Source organism: Aristolochia californica, unplaced genomic scaffold (genome assembly GCF_029961685.1).
Source record: "Aristolochia californica isolate CCGP_79_NKW_82.1479 unplaced genomic scaffold, dmAriCali1.0.hap1 SCAF_12, whole genome shotgun sequence".
Lineage (NCBI taxonomy): Eukaryota > Viridiplantae > Streptophyta > Magnoliopsida > Piperales > Aristolochiaceae > Aristolochia > Aristolochia californica.
The window spans coordinates 945,507-964,909 of NW_027181793.1; the positions used below are offsets into that span (position 1 = coordinate 945,507).

At 36.1% G+C, this 19,403-nt stretch overlaps 2 protein-coding genes across 4 annotated transcripts in view; one reads left to right on the plus strand and one right to left on the minus strand.

Annotated features, from left to right (window-relative positions):
* The first annotated feature begins 1,834 nt into the window (after positions 1-1,834).
* Positions 1,835-4,363, plus strand: LOC137946970 (dolichol-phosphate mannose synthase subunit 2). Its single transcript, XM_068793259.1, has 3 exons — positions 1,835-1,990; positions 3,833-3,935; positions 4,026-4,363. The coding sequence occupies exons 2-3, from the start codon at positions 3,846-3,848 to the stop codon at positions 4,176-4,178; spliced, it is 243 nt and encodes an 80-aa protein (XP_068649360.1). The 5' UTR covers positions 1,835-1,990; positions 3,833-3,845; the 3' UTR covers positions 4,179-4,363.
* A 3,452-nt stretch (positions 4,364-7,815) lies between these two features.
* Positions 7,816-19,403, minus strand: part of LOC137945298 (cullin-associated NEDD8-dissociated protein 1) — a 44,618-nt gene continuing 33,030 nt past the window's right edge. For 2 of the 3 annotated variants that reach the window (XM_068791116.1, XM_068791115.1), the window contains exons 12-29: positions 14,515-14,599; positions 14,280-14,381; positions 14,083-14,181; positions 13,609-13,719; positions 13,419-13,502; positions 13,196-13,336; positions 12,973-13,065; positions 12,755-12,876; positions 11,651-11,813; positions 11,328-11,567; positions 10,555-10,803; positions 10,278-10,463; positions 9,497-9,643; positions 9,298-9,414; positions 8,959-9,127; positions 8,724-8,801; positions 8,359-8,497; positions 7,816-8,244 (exon numbers count right to left, since the gene is read on the minus strand). In XM_068791116.1, the coding sequence (XP_068647217.1) occupies positions 8,148-8,244; positions 8,359-8,497; positions 8,724-8,801; positions 8,959-9,127; positions 9,298-9,414; positions 9,497-9,643; positions 10,278-10,463; positions 10,555-10,803; positions 11,328-11,567; positions 11,651-11,813; positions 12,755-12,876; positions 12,973-13,065; positions 13,196-13,336; positions 13,419-13,502; positions 13,609-13,719; positions 14,083-14,181; positions 14,280-14,381; positions 14,515-14,599 (2,422 nt within the window). In that variant the 3' untranslated portion in view covers positions 7,816-8,147. The remainder of the gene's footprint in view (positions 8,245-8,358; positions 8,498-8,723; positions 8,802-8,958; positions 9,128-9,297; positions 9,415-9,496; positions 9,644-10,277; positions 10,464-10,554; positions 10,804-11,327; positions 11,568-11,650; positions 11,814-12,754; positions 12,877-12,972; positions 13,066-13,195; positions 13,337-13,418; positions 13,503-13,608; positions 13,720-14,082; positions 14,182-14,279; positions 14,382-14,514; positions 14,600-19,403) is intronic. The other variant, XR_011110976.1, reaches the window with a different exon arrangement.

A 19,403-nucleotide genomic window follows, 5' to 3' on the forward strand; every position in this document is an offset into this window, starting at 1 on the left:
GCACCCGTGAAGAAGAAGACAACAAGAAGACTAGAGTTTAAGTGTTAATATTATATGTCAAAATTTAGTTTCAAATGTAAGAGAGATTTCCTAACTTCTTTCACATAGAGTTTTAGGACATACATTGCATATAAACATGTTTAGGAACATTATATACACATTTTAGAACATGTTAGAACACTTAGACTAAATCATCCCCATGATTTAAAAGTCAATTTAGTTGAAATGACACTAGAATGATTGATCAAACTCTGTCAATGATCAATCATCTAGGAATGTACAAGCTAAAATTATAAATTATGGTCGATCATCCAGAACATGGTCATATCATACTACAATGCATGATCAATCCCATTTGGGTTGATTGATCAATATTGTCCAAGCAACCAAAAAATACATGAAATGATCGATCATCCCATATGATTGATCTATCGGATAGAATCTTGCTAATTAGGGAAACTAAGCATGATCAATCATAGGAAGTTCATTGATCGATCATACTTGCATTGCACAGCCAGAGAGAATTTTGATTGATTGATCATCTCCTAGTAATGATCGATCAGGTTGTCGATCAATAAGTCACATCCTGACACAAAAAGAATCGTTATGATCGATTAATCAATCAATCACTTTACAATGATCGATCAATCAACGTACTAATTTTTGCATATAGGCAAAAAATGGCTAGTTTGGCTTGGTGAAGTTATAAATACCATACCAAATTATATAGAGAAGTAAATGAACATTTATTGGCAAATCCTTCGAGCCTTTACTCTCAAACTAGCATAACTTATCAAAAGTACTTTAGAGTGAAAAAGAGAGTCTCAACCTTGCAAATCCATCTACCTTTCCTCTTTCTTTCCTTGCATTTCATATTAGACAAGCTCCTTTACTCTACATTGTGTTGCAAAAGAAGTGGATGCTTGGATCTCTCAAGGAGCAGGTACTCCAAGTTATAGGTGCAAGTTTTCTTTTATTTTATTTTCAATTTGTGAAAGGTTCATCTAAAACATATTTAATCTAGATAGAAAGGGCCAACTAGAGCCGAAGTCTAGCCAATTACTTAGGGAGATTGTATTTATAAAAAGAGTGTATTGAGCTACACGTAGCTTAAAGAGAGCCAAAATTTCTTTGTGTAAATTCTAGCTATTAGAGTTTTGAAATTGTCGAATTTCTCAAGCAAGGGTTTTTGGGTAGTGAATACCATTAGGGGAACATCCTCCTTGTTTCCTATGGTGTGGGAATGTTTACTTTTTATTAAAATTGTAATATTACATGAATATTTGTTTACTCACCTACTTAGTTTTTTATTTGGAATTCTTAATTCACCTCCTTCTTGATAAGTCACATGGGCCAACAGTCTCATCTCCTGCTCCAATATTGTCTCCTCCTGTTCTAACTCTTCTTCTTCCAACATTTATCATGATTTGCTCCCATTTGTCCTCTTTTCTCCCCTCTCTCTTGCTCCAGGGAAACTTCTCTAGCAACCATGAAATTTCTCTTACTGAGCTCTCTAGAGTGCTCTTCCATGTTTTAATTCTTTTCTTCATTTTTTTCTTAGGTAGGTTTAAGAGTGATTTTTTTTCTCATTTGCTTTTCATTTGTGATTTTTTTTTTTTTTTTGCTTCCTCCTATGGATGTTTTTTCTCTTTTTGTTTTTCTTTAATGTTATATTCACTCGATTCTTTTTTTTTTTTTTTTTGTTACTTTAGTATTTCAAATGTAAAAGAATAGTTCCACGTAGATTAACGAGTACGAAGATCTGAACGGCCAATAGTTTTGTGTTTTGGGACGGAATCGTTTCGCCCTATTATGTATTTCTTTTTAGGGGCGAAAGGCCGATCGCAGGTCGAGTTTTATTATTTGCTACGGTGCATTACTTCTGCACGATAGAAATAGCACACCTGTTCTCATACTGGTTCTCTACTTGAAATCTGGCTTCTCGATAGCTCATCAATATCAAGCTCAATCATCCCTACAATCGCTAGAGGTTAGTCTCGCTCAAAGATCCATAAAAATACTCTGTCGCTTCATTTTGGTCATGGAGTGTTGAGTCTTCCTCTTTTGATTCTGGAGCTTTTGAAAATAGATGTAACTGTTGCGCTTCTCCTTTGCCGCGCTAGCCTTTGATATACGAGGAGATTAAATTTTTCAGGAGAGAAGATGGTTAAGGATTGAAATTTGCTACGTTTTGGTTCATCTATTTTTTTCTTCCACCCAAGTTTCTGGTTTAACTGATGAATTAATATAGTCGTCTCCTTTATTATAGAGGTCTTTGATTTTTTCGTGTCCGTGTAATTTCCCTCTTCATCTTTTGAATTGTCTTTTTGTGGTTGAGGGATCAAAGATTGTCAGTATCATTTTTATGCTATTGCTTTTGTAGTGAAGTTTTTTCCCCTAAATTTATCAGCTTTTTCTTTATCTGTTATTTTGTTCTAGTTTGCTGTTGGTTATTTGATTATCTACGCTTTCTACTTTTTTGGTGTGTTACGTTGTGTGTATATATGTGGGTTTCTTCTGATTGTGGTTTTCTTGTTTTGCGTTCATCATGAGGAGTGTTTCATAGTTTATTCTTGTTGACTTTTTGCTGCAATTCAGGCGCCTCTACCCAATTTTTCACTGTCACAGAAGTTATTTTGAAAAGTTGCCATATTTCTATCACATTTGCAATATTACCAGCATTTGTATTTTATCATTTCATTTCTGTTGTCTATGAGATCTGGTGAATTCAAATGAAGCTTGATGAGTGGATGAAAAAAATATAGAAGAGGAGAATTGAAACATAACCCTTTAAAACGTAGATCTAATGGCTAACTTAGCTAACCTTAGTGAACTTGAATGTATTTACTTTTTATCTTATCTGAGTGGTTTACAAGCATGACATTTTTTAGGTCATGAAAGAACTGCACTTTGACTTTTCCATCAGTTTTCCATCAGTTATTCGATACCTTTTTTGTTTCTGTGGTGAAAAACTCAGTTCCTTTATGTGATTTAAGGGGGAAAAACTGTATTTGCATATCATAGCATTTTTAGATGCACTACCCATGAATAGTTTTCTTCCTGCTATAGTGTCTGTTATAGCAACTTTAGCTTAATTTCAATTGCAACATACTCTCCCTCCCGTTGGTTCGTGCAACTTCCATGGAGGGTTCAATGCCTTTGTTGATTAAAGGGTTTCAAAAGTTGTCTTCAGCTGAATGTCAGGGGAGAATGGTCCTCCCTAGCTTTTTCTTCAAAATTTCTAGGAGATTTTCCTATCCCTTGGGTATAAGTATGGTCCCCCAGGAAGTCCCTGCTGTGGACTACCTTCCCTTAGAATAATTTCCCTTTGAAAGCTTTTTCCAAGTCATATTATTTTTTTCTTTTCTCATATTTTACTTTTCTTGTATTGCTCCTTTGGCAGCCACAAGTATTCTTCTTCTTCCATCACCCCCCCTTTTTTTCTAATTCGGACTGTTATAAGAAAAGAAAATATCATGAAGGTAAGCCAGATGCAGTTGTTTCTGGTAGGCATGCGATTAGCTTTGCTCTTTATACTCAAAAGAGGACCAAGATATATTGGATGAAATTATCATGATGCAATTGCTATATAAAAATGCAGCTCTTATATATCTCTAACATTATATTGTACTCATGGTATCATGTAATGAAGAATTTGTAGTAGTAGACTATTTTGAGTACCATTGTGGTTTTTTAACCTGTATATGTAGCTTATTTTGGCTTGACTTTTGAGCAGATGCTAGGTGATTGGTGATATATTTTTTAGATGAGTCTACTGGAAGTTATGTGTCCAAACCTTTCTTTTAAACTTTTATTTTCTCGACCTTAACAGGCAACTCTGCAGGATGGAATTGGCAGACAAGACCATAGGGCTCATGCTTACTATTACGAGTTTATCCATCTTCACCTATTACACTTTCTGGGTCATAATTTTGGTAGGTTCCATCGTATTTTAGATTGAAATGACTATTCTCTCTACAAATGATCATTTTAGTCTGTGGTGTTAATCTTGTTTCACATTGCAGCCGTTCGTGGACCATGATCACTTCATACATAACTACTTCTTGCCCCAAGAATTTGCACTCATAGTACCTGTTTCTGCTGGAGTTGTGCTGTTAAGTTTTTTGTGTATATTCATAGGATATATGATGCTGAAATCAAAGAAGAAATCAGCTTGAAGAGCTTCTATCGTCAAACTTTGTTGATGCCATGGATTATGATTAATTGTTTTTGCACACTAGATAGTCAGTTTTTGTAGATTGAGGAGCTCAAATGAAGAAAAACCGTGGGAAATTTCCTCTGTTACAGAACGCCTTGTTTTGCCATTCCAGGTTTATGAGATTTTGACCCATCTGGTGGCTAAGGTTTAAACTGATCCTAAAGGACATATTTGCTCGTGCTTAAGAATGCAAAGTATTTCCTCTAGAAGGCAAAGAATGGTTGTAAATGGACAAAACATGGAAAATAAATCCACATAACTCTACTCATTTGTTTAATGTGACCAAGTAAGTCGACAGTGATATGATTAATAATTGGGTTTAGTCTAAGTTAAATTATCAAACTTGATTTCATAAATAAAAAAACACAAGTAAAAAAAATAAAAATTTGAACATGAGTTTGGAATTGTCTCCTTGACATGGGTATTGGTTTAATGAAAATAAAAATCTTAACATGAGTCTAGAATTATGTCACCTTAATATGGATATTGGTTTAAGAAAAATAAAAAATTTGAACATGAGTTTTGAATTATATCTCCTTGACAAGGGTATTGTTTTAATGTTTATAATTGATATAAACCTTAAAACTTTAATATTTTATAATTAATATAAAACTTAAAATGTGTCATCTAATATTTAATAATTTCTATTTAAATTATAATTATTTTTTGTAAAACAATTTTTTTTTTCATTTTCCCTTTTTACACATTCCATTCCTAAATAGCTAGACTGTGTTAGCCTAGGTGGCTTCTCAAAAGGATGGTGAATTAAGGATTACAAAGTAAAAAATTTCTTTAAGTATGCAAAAGTTAAATCATACAAACATGCAATTTCAATTGTAAAGTATTCACACACCATAATAAAAGACACAAGATATTTTGTTATCGATGTTCTTTTATTGGTATTCATCGTTTAAGAATTGGTGTTTGGAAAATTCTACTAATCTTGCATTATTAGATGGAATTTGCATCAAAGAGATTCCCTCATTATGCCATGCGTAGCTCAAATACACGATTTTACAAATAATCTTCCCAAGAGATTGGCTTCTAGCTCTAGCTAGGCCCTTTCTATCTAGATTCAAATAGGTTCTAGGTGAACTTTTCTCAAAATAAAATACAAAATAAAGGATAAAAACTTACACCCTTTATCAATTGGAAAGAATATTCTCTTTGAGAAATCCAAGTTTCCAACTTTGTAGTACAATTAGAATGATGGAGCTTACCTAAAGTAGATGGAATGGAGAAGATTGGAGAGGAGGAAGGAGTTTTCCAAAGTATAGGCTCACTCTTTCTCACAAAAAGTACTTTGGAAGGATTTTCAAAGAGTTGAGAACAAAATGTTATAGATGTACCAACAACTGCTCGTTAACTTCTCAATGAGAGGTTTGATGGGATATTTATAAGTTCCCCAAACCAAACTAGTCTTTTTTTGCCCGTTTGCAAAAAGGTTTGTTTACACTGATCGATCAATATAAATTTATTGATCGATCAATCGAGTGTAACAACTATTTTTCTACTATAATGTGTCTTATTAATTGATGGTATGATATGATCCATCAATATCTTCCATTGGGTCTGGTATTTTAACTTGATCGATCAATTAGAACCTCTAACAGTGCATTACAAGTATGATCGACCAATGAACTTCCTATGATCGATCATGCTTTATATCTCCGAATGGCAAAGTTCTGTGTGATCAATTAGTCTTAGAGGTTGATCAATCAATGAACATTAATTTGCTTTGCCTGGATAGTATTGATCGATCAGTCCAAATAAGATGATCGATCATGCTTTACAACACGGTTTGGTCATGTTTTGGATGATCGATCATGCTTTATAATTTTGGTTTGTGCACTTCTGGATGATTGATCATTGGCCGATGTTGATCGATCATTCCAATGCCAGAATGAATAATAATAAGTGTTTCTAAACATGTATGAAATGTGTATATGATAGTTTGAAAACATGTTTGAATGCATGTTATGTCCTAAGACTCTAAGTTTTTATTGTACCTCAAATTGGAGGAAGTGGATATCTCTCTTTTACATGGATTGAGTTTTGACATTTCTCAGTAAGTCCTAAACTCTAGTCTTCAATTTTTTTTCATCTTTTGAGAGTGCTTCTTCAAGAGTTCTCGACATTCCATAATGTTTTAGGTCTTTGAGAAGCTTGTTTCGTTTTATTCCTTTAGACCTTGAAATGAATGTATCTTGAAAGAAAAATATCTGAAGTATTAGATTTACGATTGTTAGCTCTATTAAGTTTTGTTATCATCAAAATCAAGAAGAGAGTGAATATACAGTCAACAATCTCCCTTTTTTTATGATGACAAAACCTAACTTTGAAGAAATTAAGAATTACGTCATCCCTTAGTTGGAGCTAAGTCAAATATGCCAATTTGAGAAATGGCTTCCACTTAAGCTATGCATATCTCATTTTAGCTTTTCAAGTTTCAATTTGTAATTTTTAGTTACCAAATGGGTCTAAATTTGTTTCTCCCCCTTTTTGTTATACTCAAAAAGATATTCAAAAGACAAGCTAGTAACAAAAAGTTGGCTCCAAGGCCATTTCATATATAGCTTTTCAATTCACAAAAAGGAAAGGTAATACATGTGCTCAATCATAAATACAAATGAATGAACTACTAATGAACTCTTTGATATTTTGATTTGAATGTTTGAACTATTGATTCGTGTCTTCCATCAAACTCAACCTTTCAAATGTTCTTTGATCATTTGAATGGTGTTATTGCTATCCCTCTTGCTCTTCACCCTTTTTCTTTTGATAGTTCGAATGCGCTTTTTAGCCATTTGAATGATTTATTCAACAAAAACTTGTATTTGATTTTAAATTTTATAAAAAAAAATTAAATTCACATAATTAGTGTCATATTTTTGTTATCATCAAACTTAGCGGATGAGATGTTGAGACGGAATGCTCTTTATCAGAATCACAAATTTCCAAAACCTCCACATGGAAAGTACTTGTATTCCTTGTCTGAGTTATATAACTTGATTGATTGAGCAAATATCATGGACAAATTATTTGGTGTGCGTGTGTGTGTGAATAATAGCTCCATATCCTTTTATCCACTCAGTCGAAGATTCTTATAGTGTCAATGGCCATTCTTATATAGGAAAACCATGCAATAAATGTTATGAAAATTGATGATGAAGTTAGACAATTGATATTGCAATTAGTTGATAGAAGGGTGGTTTATACGTGTGATATTTTCATGTTTTTTTGAGTAATTGTAGGCAAACGTAAATCCTCGAGATTTCCTCTATAGAAATTAAAAAAACAAACGCGGCCTTTTTTACACAAAAAAAGGTACGACTGAACTTTTTAGATATTTGTGAAATAAGAATTTGACTGTTATTATTCTTAAAAATAGTTAGTGAAAAGAAAAAAATTATCATTTATCTCATTTTCACTAACTATTTTTGAAAATAATAAGAGTCAAATTTTTATTTTTTTTCTTTTCTTTTCGAGAGATTCCAAACAGACCCTAACAGTAAAATCTGGTTTAAAACATGTCAGCACATTCTGCAGTGAAAAAAAACCTTAATGGAAAAGACGAACCAAAGCATCACCAAATAGACAGGGCAGGAAAAAAGAAAAGATCATTTACAGAAGTTTTAATGACAATGGACTGGATACATACCAAGAGATTGATTTTGTTTTCCTGATAAAAAGCTCAAATTTGTGAAATTCCTGAAAACACACTTCCTAATTACTCATATAGCTTAAATACACATTCAGGTGATACCCTTTTTAACAAGGACTAGGGCGGTATGACCAAATCTTCAAATCTATTTGCAAGGTATGAAGGATGTGGAGCCAAAAATGACAGGGATTGATTGAAACTAACCTCATCACCAAATTTGATCTTCTCAGCCAAAAAACGATCTGCACCTTTCCCAAGAGGCCTTTACTCATTCCGGACAGAAGCATATTTCTCTGCCAATGGAGCTAACTTCATTATGTTGTTCATCAGCATCTTGAATTTCAGGCTACAGTCCCCTCCGCTGCAGATAATACAAGGGCATGGCTTTTAACTTAAGAAAACACCATTAGTGAACCACTGAAGCCTCTCTGCTGAAAAGGCAAGAGAACAATAAAAAAGAGTCAGGAGATGAGACCTTATTCGGTTCAAGGATGCAATTGCACGAAGAGCACTTCGAATCATGTCCTCATTTCTATCTACTTCTTGCTTCACAGCATCTTGCTTTGGTCGATGGTTAATAGTCTTCTCCAAAGGATCCACCAGAGAGTCCAGAACTGAATGACAGAAAAGAGATCAGTGCTTCTGATAAACACTCATTTATTTGATGCATTGTTGAAATATAAGACCCCTCGTAGAGATTAAATTAAATATACATGTACATGTAACACTAACACGCGTGAAAAATTAATGAAAATCCAGAAGATTTGATGAATTTTAAAGAAATATAAATATCATTATGCTTGCCATATCCATAATGAAACGCAATGTTGAAGATTTCACCTGCAAGTACAGCATTTGGGCACTTGTCTGCAAGCTTTGAGAGGATAAGATGGCATGGCATTTTAACATCGTAGTGATCTAGGAAGACAAATTTTGTAGTAATCAGAAACAGTGAATAGGAGTCAACAACACCAATGCATCAAAACACTTTCCATTTAAGTGTCCAACTCATCAAGCCTACAGTCGAACAGCTGCTAATGATGATTACATAAAAATTATAGAGATGGGACTTTACCATCCAAACCAGACTTCAGGTATGGTACAATAAAGGAAGATGGATTCACTTGATCAAGACAGCTGTCCAGTAATGTGTCCACACATTCAAAAGCAGCTTTTCGGAGCTCAAGACCATCATCTACAATGTGCTTAAAGGGACCAAGGTCAACAGTCCTTATCAATTCTTGCTGCATAAGAACCCGTAAGTTAGCAACATTGAGCACAGATGTAATCATCAATAATGGGCAGGCAAACGTTCAGAAAACATAGATGACCACAGTCACATGCACGAATAACCAAATCACAATTCTTCTAAACTAAAAGATAAAGGTTTATTAAACCTCACAACATTTCATACCTTCACAACAGTCTGATCATATAAAAGTGGCAACAGTTCAGGAAGAAGACCTTTAATAAGGTTAGGCTTATTGTGAGCAGCAGTGCTCAGAGCTAGGACAGCTGCACGTCTAACGTGCTGCAAAAACCCATTGGAAAAAACATTTAAGCACTAAATACTTATGTTCCACAGAATAAAAACAAATTGAAGTGAAACTTACTCGGTCACCATCTCTAATTAGCATCAAGAACGATGATATTTCTGGATGTAAAATTTCATCTATTTTTTCTGGTCTTTCAACAATAGAATATTTTACAGCAATAACGACTGTCGCTCTCGTGAAAGCTGCAGGACTGGTGATCCGGACCTGGAAAACATATTCAGTACCCGACAGAGAACTTTAGCAACTCAATGTGTTTATTTGATCTTTCTCTGATAGAACTTTGTAGTACTACCATTAAAATGAAATCCCAGTCATCCTTGTTAATTTAGCCTGCTAGAAGAAGAGTCATTTGGCATACATGTGGCATATAATAGTTGGATCTATACTAGGAAGTTTTCAAGAAACATTTTGGAATAAGTTATGGGTTACATCACTTAACATTTTATAGTGCAATATTACATCGCTTAACATTTTATAGTGCCAAACCAAAAATAAGCAAGCTAGACTGAAAAACCAACGCATCATCATTCTAACACATTTATCCATAAGTTAGACAACCTTTCATCTACAGGTTCAAATAATTTTTGGGTTGAGCACGGTTCCATCCCAAAATGATTGCCCATTTAGGAAGCCTATTGCTCAACCTTATAACCCATTAACTTTTCTTCTCATTTTTCAATGTGGGATTTTTTTCCAAATCAACACTTCCCCTCACGTCCAGGCTTACACATAACGGGCCTGAGTCATGGGCACAAACCTGCCCCCTTTTGTGTAAACATATAACTCCAGATATAGGAAATTGGATATTAACTGGCATCCATTTTTGGAATGAATATACCTTAAGTGCAGGAACAAGCTTCTTGGGTTCAATAAGTGCAATTTTACCAAGACACTCTGCCACTACATTACGAACTCCCTCTTCCTCACTCTCACAGTGATTGAACAGCAACTTCAATATCTTTTCAACATCTGTATCCTGAAAATCAGCCTCACCAGCTCTATCAACTGAATGTCTTGCTATAACCTGCAAGTTGTTTATGGAGCACTACTCAGACAAAAGAACAAAACGATACTTGGTCACACATAACAAGACTAGGCCTCATGGAAACACAAACCTCTTTCAATGAATGAAGCAGAAGGTACTGCTTTTTCTGTTGGTTATCAATTTGATCCAAGATGAAAGGTAAGTACTTGGATAGATTGCCAACTGCTATATTTCCAAGGGCATAAGAGGCTGCTGACTTTATTTCTTCAAAAGGTGATTGGAAGGACCCAATGACAATATTTTCGATATGTAGATGAGAGCTCAGATCTTTTCTTCTTCCAATTTCCCCCAGACATAGCAATGCCAGGTGCTGTTTTGCCTGAAAAAGAAGTGACTGCTAATTACAAGTTCTACAAGCAACTAAGGTGCAGTAACTGAATTCAGACACTTCCCAGTTTTTTAAAATTTTCAGATATATGAGTACATAGGCGATTGCATGCCAAAGGAAAATTCAAATGACATAAAAAAGGTAAGTGCCAATGAACTGCAATTTCTTTTTTCTGGCGTACACATTTGCAAGGCAGAACATCCTAATGGTCAGGTAAGTACAAGGCTCTTCCTAGGGTTCCCATGAGCACCCATAAAGCTAATTTGATAGAATGTACGTAGCCACATACAACTCGTGTCCTTGTCAGCCTATTTTGGCCACAGACAAGAAGGATATGCCCGTTTCAGTCACAAGATCTCAAACATATAAACATAACCCATTGCAGGGCTTTCATACATCAATGAATCTGGCCGAAAAGTGTCCAGAGATTCTTAAAGTACGCAGCTGGAGATCAGATTTGCACACTTTCAAATGTGCCAGAATAACCAATATACTAACACAGTAGAAAGTCTTACAGAGTTGGTAGTGCTATCATCTTTGAGAATATTCGTAAGCATGTGAACTGTAGAAGCACATTTATGATCCCCAGCTGCAAGGCAGAGAACAGCCACACACTGAGCAACTGAACATAAAGCTTGCTTTGCAAGACCACCTGACTGAGGAGATGGTTTGGCACTTGAAAGGAGCGAGTCCAGTAAAGAATCAAAACTTGTGTTTGCCGAATGAACTAATGCTGCAAAGAAATTCTGCAGAGCCTGTAGCATTACATTAAAAACTCAGAAGATGAAGAAATATGTCAAGAAAAGATCAAATCAAGCAAATGAGATTTGTGAGGTACATGAAGGGCTTGACCCTGCAGCAATGAACTCCTGATCAATATAAGAGCTTGAGGAAGAACTTTATATCTAACAGTCAAACCAACATTTTGGTTTGACTTCCTGTCAGACATTAATGTACAGCACAATTCCAAGGCTAAGGCAGTCATATGCAAGTCAGAATCACTGCAAAAGAGATGATTATATTATAGATTAATTTAGAAACTAAAAAAGAAAGACAAAAGTCATTACAAGTAGCAATTTCTGGGGCAAAGGTAGATTATGGGTCAGGTTGACTTCAACCCATCTTTAATAGGGACCAGTTAAATTAAATGGATCAAAAAGTACAGATCCATAGCCCAATGGTGCACATTCGGATCTTAGGGTTGACCTGACTAAAAGGGAAATTATAGGAAAAAAACCCATAAATTTCTCTAAAATAATTTTTTAAAAAAGTAGATGCTATTTAAATGAAAAGTGATTAGCTCCAATAATGGATAACAAGTATAATTGTCTATATAATCTAGCTCCATTTTTTTTTAGTTGTTCACACAGAAGAGTACTAAAGCAATATTAAGGAAATTCAACAATTACTGACAAACAAAACCATAAGATAATTTTATAAAGAAGGACAAGGGGCTGAACTTCCTCATATGGACTTAGGTCCATGCTACTTTTCTCCTTTTATAAATGTAGAAATTTTATTTGATTTCTTTCTTTTGTCAAAGTATGCCTTATCAGATATATAAACTCCATTTCAAAAAAAAGATATATAAACTCAACTCTTCAAGTTATGAATTTCATTGAAGGTGTTCATACATTGTTACCATCAATTCTACAAACAACATTGAAAGCACAGTTGGTATTGCAAAATAACTAAATAAAAGAACCTTTCCACTATTTTATTTTTTGGTAAGATGGCATTTAACCTGGATAAGGTTTGGGTTGACTTCATGTCTGGGCATTCAACCCAACCTAACCAATCATAATTCAGGTCACCAACCCATTACCCAATCCACTTGTTGCCTGGACCACGTTTCTGTCTGATAAATGAGTCAGGTTTAATTCATGCTTTAAATTCAACATTTAGTGTCCCTCACTCAAATGAACGAGTTAAGAAAACAAACCTTATAAGAGTTGACAGTTCAACAATTATGACTTCATATGCAGAGGATCCAATTCTATCACCATATGCAACAACAAGGGAATTGAGTGTCCCTAATGTTGCCTGCCTTAAAGCTCGGTTTGCCTATTTTCAGTAAACTATGTTAGGTTTAACTGAATCAAAGCACCTCAAAGATTCTTGACAAGCCAAAACAATATACAGGTTAAAGCAACAGGGTACCTTCCTCAGGAATGCTGTTAACTCCGCAAAAACATGGTCCAAAACACAGGAAAGGTCTATCTTGAGGGGCGAATTAGCAATGACAGCAAATGCCTACATCCATAGAAGAATGTAAAATAGATGTAAAAGACTCAAAAGTAAGTATCATAGAAAAAGGCACACAACAATGCCAAGGGTTAGCCAGAAATATATTTTATATAAAAGGCTCAATAAAGTTTGGTACCTTTACTGCAGTAAGTCTAGTTATCTCGTTGCCCATACGATCAACAAGGACAGGAAGGCACGCAGGCAATTCTGCTTGGAGATGATCACCAAAAGTTGAAACTACAAGACCCATACAGGAAATAGCACACTCCTTGACCTCCTGAAGAGAAAATAATATGGTAAGAAAAAATAATAAGACATAACAGTTATTAAAGACACTACACTTCAAACTTCTGATCAACCTGATCTTGATCTTGATTGGCTAGACGTGTCAAGATGGCATTATAGATTGGTTGGACATATGGTTTGAAATCAAACGCACAGGCCTACAACAAAAATAATGTTAAAAGTTTCTTTCTAAAATTAAAATTAATGTTAAAATTCCCTGTACTCTAGAAACATCCAACCCAAATAAAGCATACAAGCTCTCACCTGAAAATTTGGGCGTACAACACGGACAAGCTCACCACAGACTCTTAGCGCTTCTGCAGTGACTTTGTAATAACGCTCACCAACAGCAGATAAAACAGGACCAGACAGAGCCTGGTAAGCATAATTAATTAAACAAAGGTATTCACAATTTTTTTTTACCATGTGTCGCAGTCTAAATTCATCAAAAGCAAATAGGTCTTGCTGCAGCTTTTTAGTTAAGGCTCGTTTCCCAACTTATAAACCTTCAATTGAAAAAATAAAGATATCCAGCAACACCAATTGCCATGTTGGGATTAAACAATAACGTAATGATTTTTTTACTGGTAGAGTGCACAGATATTTGTTCACCAGAAACAGGAAAAGAAATCATGAAATGAACTTTTACTCAAATGAATATTTGAATTCAATCAGAAGGTAACAGTTAAGAGTAATATATAAAAAGGCAGTTTGTAGTAACTCCCATGTAATTGTTACCTTAATGTAAGGATGGAAAACAGAAGGTGAATGTGAAGACATAACTAATCTTGTAAAAATGAGTGCTTCAATCTTCAAATTTGAGGTGGAGGACTTGTCCTGGGGAATTAAAAGTGGAGAGAAACATAAGATGAACACACCAGGAAAGAAAAAAACAAAAGCAGTTGTCAATGTCCAATTAGATAGCTTTAACTTACACTAAGTGCTTTTTCAATTCCAGAAACTAGGGATCCAATGTGGTCAGCGAGGCAGTCTGGTAAGACGACTACAAGCTCTTTTAAAACAGAAAATGCACCAACCTGTACATCAAAAAATATGTAAAAATGATAAATTACACATGAGCAGAAAAGCATGTCCCTGACTCTTAACTTAAACAATAGAAACGATCTATGATGATCCAACAAATGATTAGATAAAGGCCTCCAGATATACCTTGGTCTTGATTGACTTTTCACGAAGCTGCCTATTTAGAGATCTAACAATTTTTGGCACTTCCTGTTTCAACAACCACAGAGGACTGCAAAATACAAGTATCAGCATATGCCAATGGTAGTTAATTTTTATTTAATCAATGTAAATACAATATCACATGTTACAAGGTCTACAATGTGTTAGAGGGAATAGTCCTAGATGGGTTAATATCAGGAAAAATCAAATGGTTATTTGTTGGAAAAATCCGTCGTAACTTCAGCTAATCATTTTAGGATAAACCTAGACCCAACTTTAACATGATACTCATACATGGGCCTCCACCTGAAGCTGCCATGTGTAGAAACCCTAATAAAGGCCAACAGATGAGGAAAATTGCTAAGAATAGTACCATAGATTAGATTGATCTTGGAAATTTGGGTCCAAGTTCATTCCAAACATGGTATTAGATCAGGATGCTTGCCTTGTTGAACCTAGTTTGAGTCACTTTTACTTTGTACCCCATGTATGTTGTCCACAACTTAAGCCCATTGCCCATTTGAGTAAATTTGAACTTAAGGTAAGGGGGGGCGATAGTGGGAATAAACCAACATGAGTTAATATCAAGAAAAGTCCTACGGTTATAAGTTTACCATGGGTAGCAGGATATGATTAATAGTTAGTTCCTTAAAAAGAAAAGAAAACATGGCTATTAGTTGGGCAAAGGCCACCCAACTTTGGCTAGTTATTTTGTGATTGATGTGGCCAACTTTATAAAGGAAAAATGAATTATTTACAATAAATCAGTTACTGCTACATGAACAAAAGTTTAAAGATAGAAAAATAGAAAAACGGAACTGGTCAGAAGACCAGGCTGCTTCATGCTTCAGCACTATTTTAGATCCAATGACTCAACTCAGTTTCCATGTCAGAGTTTAGAGAGGAATATTTAGTTAGTGGAAGAGTGACAAGCGGGTCTCCTTTCCTATCCCTTGAAAAAACCCTCACTCACAGTCCCCCACCCATTCTTCACCATGCCACAGTTGAGACTACATTCCTCCTTCCAAAGGAAAGAACCACAGCAGCTTCCTCTTTCCTATGATCTCACCTCACTCCCCTGAAGCCAAGAACTACAAATATCCATTATCTTATTTATTGTAGCCTCTACTACTGAATTCTCCTTAGTCCACAGCTCAATTTTTTAAACACTTTCTAAATGATCTTTAGCATTTGAATTCCACCCAAAATATGCTGTCTTGAAATTAGCCATTGCTTCTGCTGATTACATAAATGTTTGCCATATATCAGAGACCACCTAGCTAGAAATTTAACAGATGATGGATGCAAAGGAGAAGATTGCAGGGATTACAAAAAATGGTGAATGGACTGAAAAGGCAATGACAGGAGAGCCATTGGTTCCACCACGAGGAAGGTGTAGAAAAGCAGCAATTTGTAATTCTTTGCAAGTTGGGAACAAGGGTTGCCTGTGGACCTGATTGAAGTTCGAGCCATACTTTTAATTAAAAAGGAAGATAAATATCCCTCTCACTCCACTTCCTAGACCAGAAGTTCCTCTTTTCACAAAATTATGAACATATTTGTTTCAAGTATAGCCACTTGGTAATCACATGTAAGGGTAGTTTGGTATTTTGTCCCTCTGTTAGGTCATATATCTGTAAGTAGATGAACAATGTATGTAGTATTGTTTTTAGAAACTATACTGTTTTTACGAAAAATAGAGAGAAGGGCACTTCTGTCATTAGGGTTCAAACAAACCCCTAATAAGAGTCTAAGACTACCTCCATCTCCATAGCAGCCTTGCTTCACCCCAGCTCTCAAATCTCTCTCACTATCTTCTCTATAATCTTTCATTTCACAATAATTTTTATAAAGACATAAATGTTATTAAAAGAGAAAAATGGGGCAGGCCCCTACAAACATAGAAGCAAGACAAATGAAAATAAAGAAAATAAAAGCAAACAAGCATCAAGATAAAAGAGAGGCAGGGAACAAAACAAAGAGCTCATTTTAAGAGTGACCCATTCTAGCACTGGAACACAAGACCATTCAATTAGCATGGAGGCAGAGATGTCTTCAATTCAAAGGAATTGCTGATAGAATCACTAAGCGTAATGGCAGTCTCCTTTCACCCAAGAGATGATTGTCTTCGAGTCTTTCAACAATTACCAAACAGATAAGTGGTCATTGTCAATGCCAGACCTTGGCTGTGGTAGAATAATAAATGCCCAGCAACCCACAATAAGAGAGAAGGATGTGACCAGCATGGTCCCTAATCACCACTGTAGCCCCAAGGGCCGGGTCCCCAAAGGAACTCCGATCGAAATTAAGTTTGAGGGATCTCCGTGGGTAGGGGTCTAGGATGTCATAGGGGGTGGCTTAAGAGCAGCAGAAGAGGCCACCCACCTCCTATTCTTACTAATAAGCACAACAGGCCATTCATCAAAGTCATGCACCAGCTTGGTCTATTGCAATTTTGCATGAACAGATTTTTCATTTACACCTCCAAAGAGAAGTTTAGTGGCAAATGTTGCGGCCATTATGCTCAAGCCATAAGAACCAAGGAAAGGCCACCAGAGTCATATGCCAAAGCATCCCCAGCAGTGGGAGCTGAAGAGTGAATCCCATATGCCAGAAAGCAAGAGGACAACTTGAAGCATCTTTGGAAAGAATTCACCCTGTGAGCAAAGAAAGAGTGAAGAAAGGTCCAGTCAATCAATTTCGGCTAGGAATTGCAAAATTTAAAAGACGGGTTTGCAGGATTCAATCAGGGATTGATTACAGATCCAGTTGTCATGCCAAAAGCTAGTGCTGGTAGCAGATCTAACACCAAACCTGACATAGCAAGAGAATTGCTTGATGTTAGAGCTAATTGCCCTCCAAACAAAGATAAGTCTGATGTCATGGGTGACCAAGGCAGGAGAATGATCAGGGATCTAGTATCTGGCGCAAACAATTTTCCTACAGAGTCTATTCCCATCCAACCCAATTTCCCAAAGCCACTTCATAAGAAAATCATCATTCATAGCTTTGACTTCCCAAGGCCAATTCCTTGAATTTGCCTACCAGATGATACTTGGAGATCTTAACCACATTGTACCAGAGAAATTTCCTTAGAAGGACCTCAATTTTCTGAGTGACACTGACAGGGCACTAAAGAAAATAATTACGCACGTTGGAGAGGGTGGATTTGATGAGAGTGAGGCACACCCAGGAAGTGACAAGAACCTACTTTCCAAGCCGATAATCTACTCTCAAATTTTTTGAACACAGGATCCTAGTGAGCAGCATTGAATCAACATGCTAATAGTTGGAATTTCAAGATTAAGTGAATGGAAGACTCCCAACTTCGCATCCCATGATCTCAACCATAAGCTTGGTCTCATTCTCATAGATGTTGATCCCAGTCAATGTGATTTTTTTTCCAATTGACCTTTTGACCAGATAGAAGCATGTAGATAGCAAGGAGAACATTTAGGTTAAGAAGTTTATCAATATTGTCAACACAGAAGCAAACCATATCGTCTAACAATTGAAGAAGAGGGTATCGAGAGGGGAGTTGTTGGGAGAATCAGAGAGCCAACCACTACTAGTGACCCTGCCAAAGATTCTGCTGAAGGCTTCAGAAACAAGAATACATAAGAGGGGAGGCAGTGGGTTGCAGCTATATCCTCTTAGTTGCGTCAAAGTAACCTTAAGGAGCACCATTCATGAGGACATGATATTTCACTAAATAGATACAGTGTTGATTCAAAATATCCAACTCTAACCGAATCCTATCTTTTACTACCTATCAAGGAAGGCCCAATGAACTTAATCGAAGCCTTCTCCAAATCAGTCTTTGAGGACCACCGTGTCTTTAGTTCCTTTGACCAAAATGGTGAATCAATTCATGCACAAAGAGGATGAATTTTGAGACTTCCCTACGCTTAATAAAAGCATATTGATAAGCATTAATTAACAACCCAAAATCTTCCAGTTCGTTGACTAACACTCGTGATGAGCTTGTAGGCTTGATAGGAGACTAATTGCTTCGATGTTTTGGCTAAGAAGCCCCCTCTTTATTAGAAATGAGGGTTATCAAAGAAGCACCAAGGGAGTTGTTGGTGATCCCAAACTGGAGGAATTCCTCGAACATTGCCATCAAGTCTTTCTTAAGAGTCTCCCAATTGGCTTTGTAGAACTCTGCCCCGAACTGTTTGGCAGGGGACCTTGTCATTGGGCATGGCACTTATGGCTTTTTCCACTTCCTTTTCCGTGAACATTCTGAGCCTGGTGTTGCCGGATCTTATTAAATGATAGGTTCTACATAGTGGGCCAAAAAGAGGCAATCAACCTTGTAAAGGGAAGAGAAGAGCTTATAAGTTCTTCAACAATCTACTGAGGTTCAGAAATATCTTGACCATTAAAATTGAGGGAGGCAATCGATTTTCGCTGTCTCTAAGATGAGGTCATTGCATGGAAGAACGTTATGTTTGCATCTCCCTCTTTGAGCTAGCAAAAGCAGGCTTGATGTTTCTAGTAGATACGCTCATGTTGTAAGAAGCACTCAAGCTTTTCTCTTAGATCACCTTTCAGTAGCACTCAGTCATCAGCGAGGCCCAAAACTACTCTTGGAGATCAAGGGAGTGAACTTGGCCTCTCTAGGGCCTCTACACTTTGGCCTTCCATACTTTTCCTTCCCCTAGAATATAATTTTCTGCTTCAGGAGCTATAGGTTTAGAGTCAATGGGGACATCAGAGAGACTCCTTGAGGCAAGTTATTCCATTCGTCAAGTGAACTGGCCCCCAAAGGAAGGAATTTCCAAAAGATAGGAATCATCAATGGATTTCCCAAATCTCCTCATAATAGAAGATGTGCTCCTTGAACTAGATGTCTTGTGCTACTATCTTTT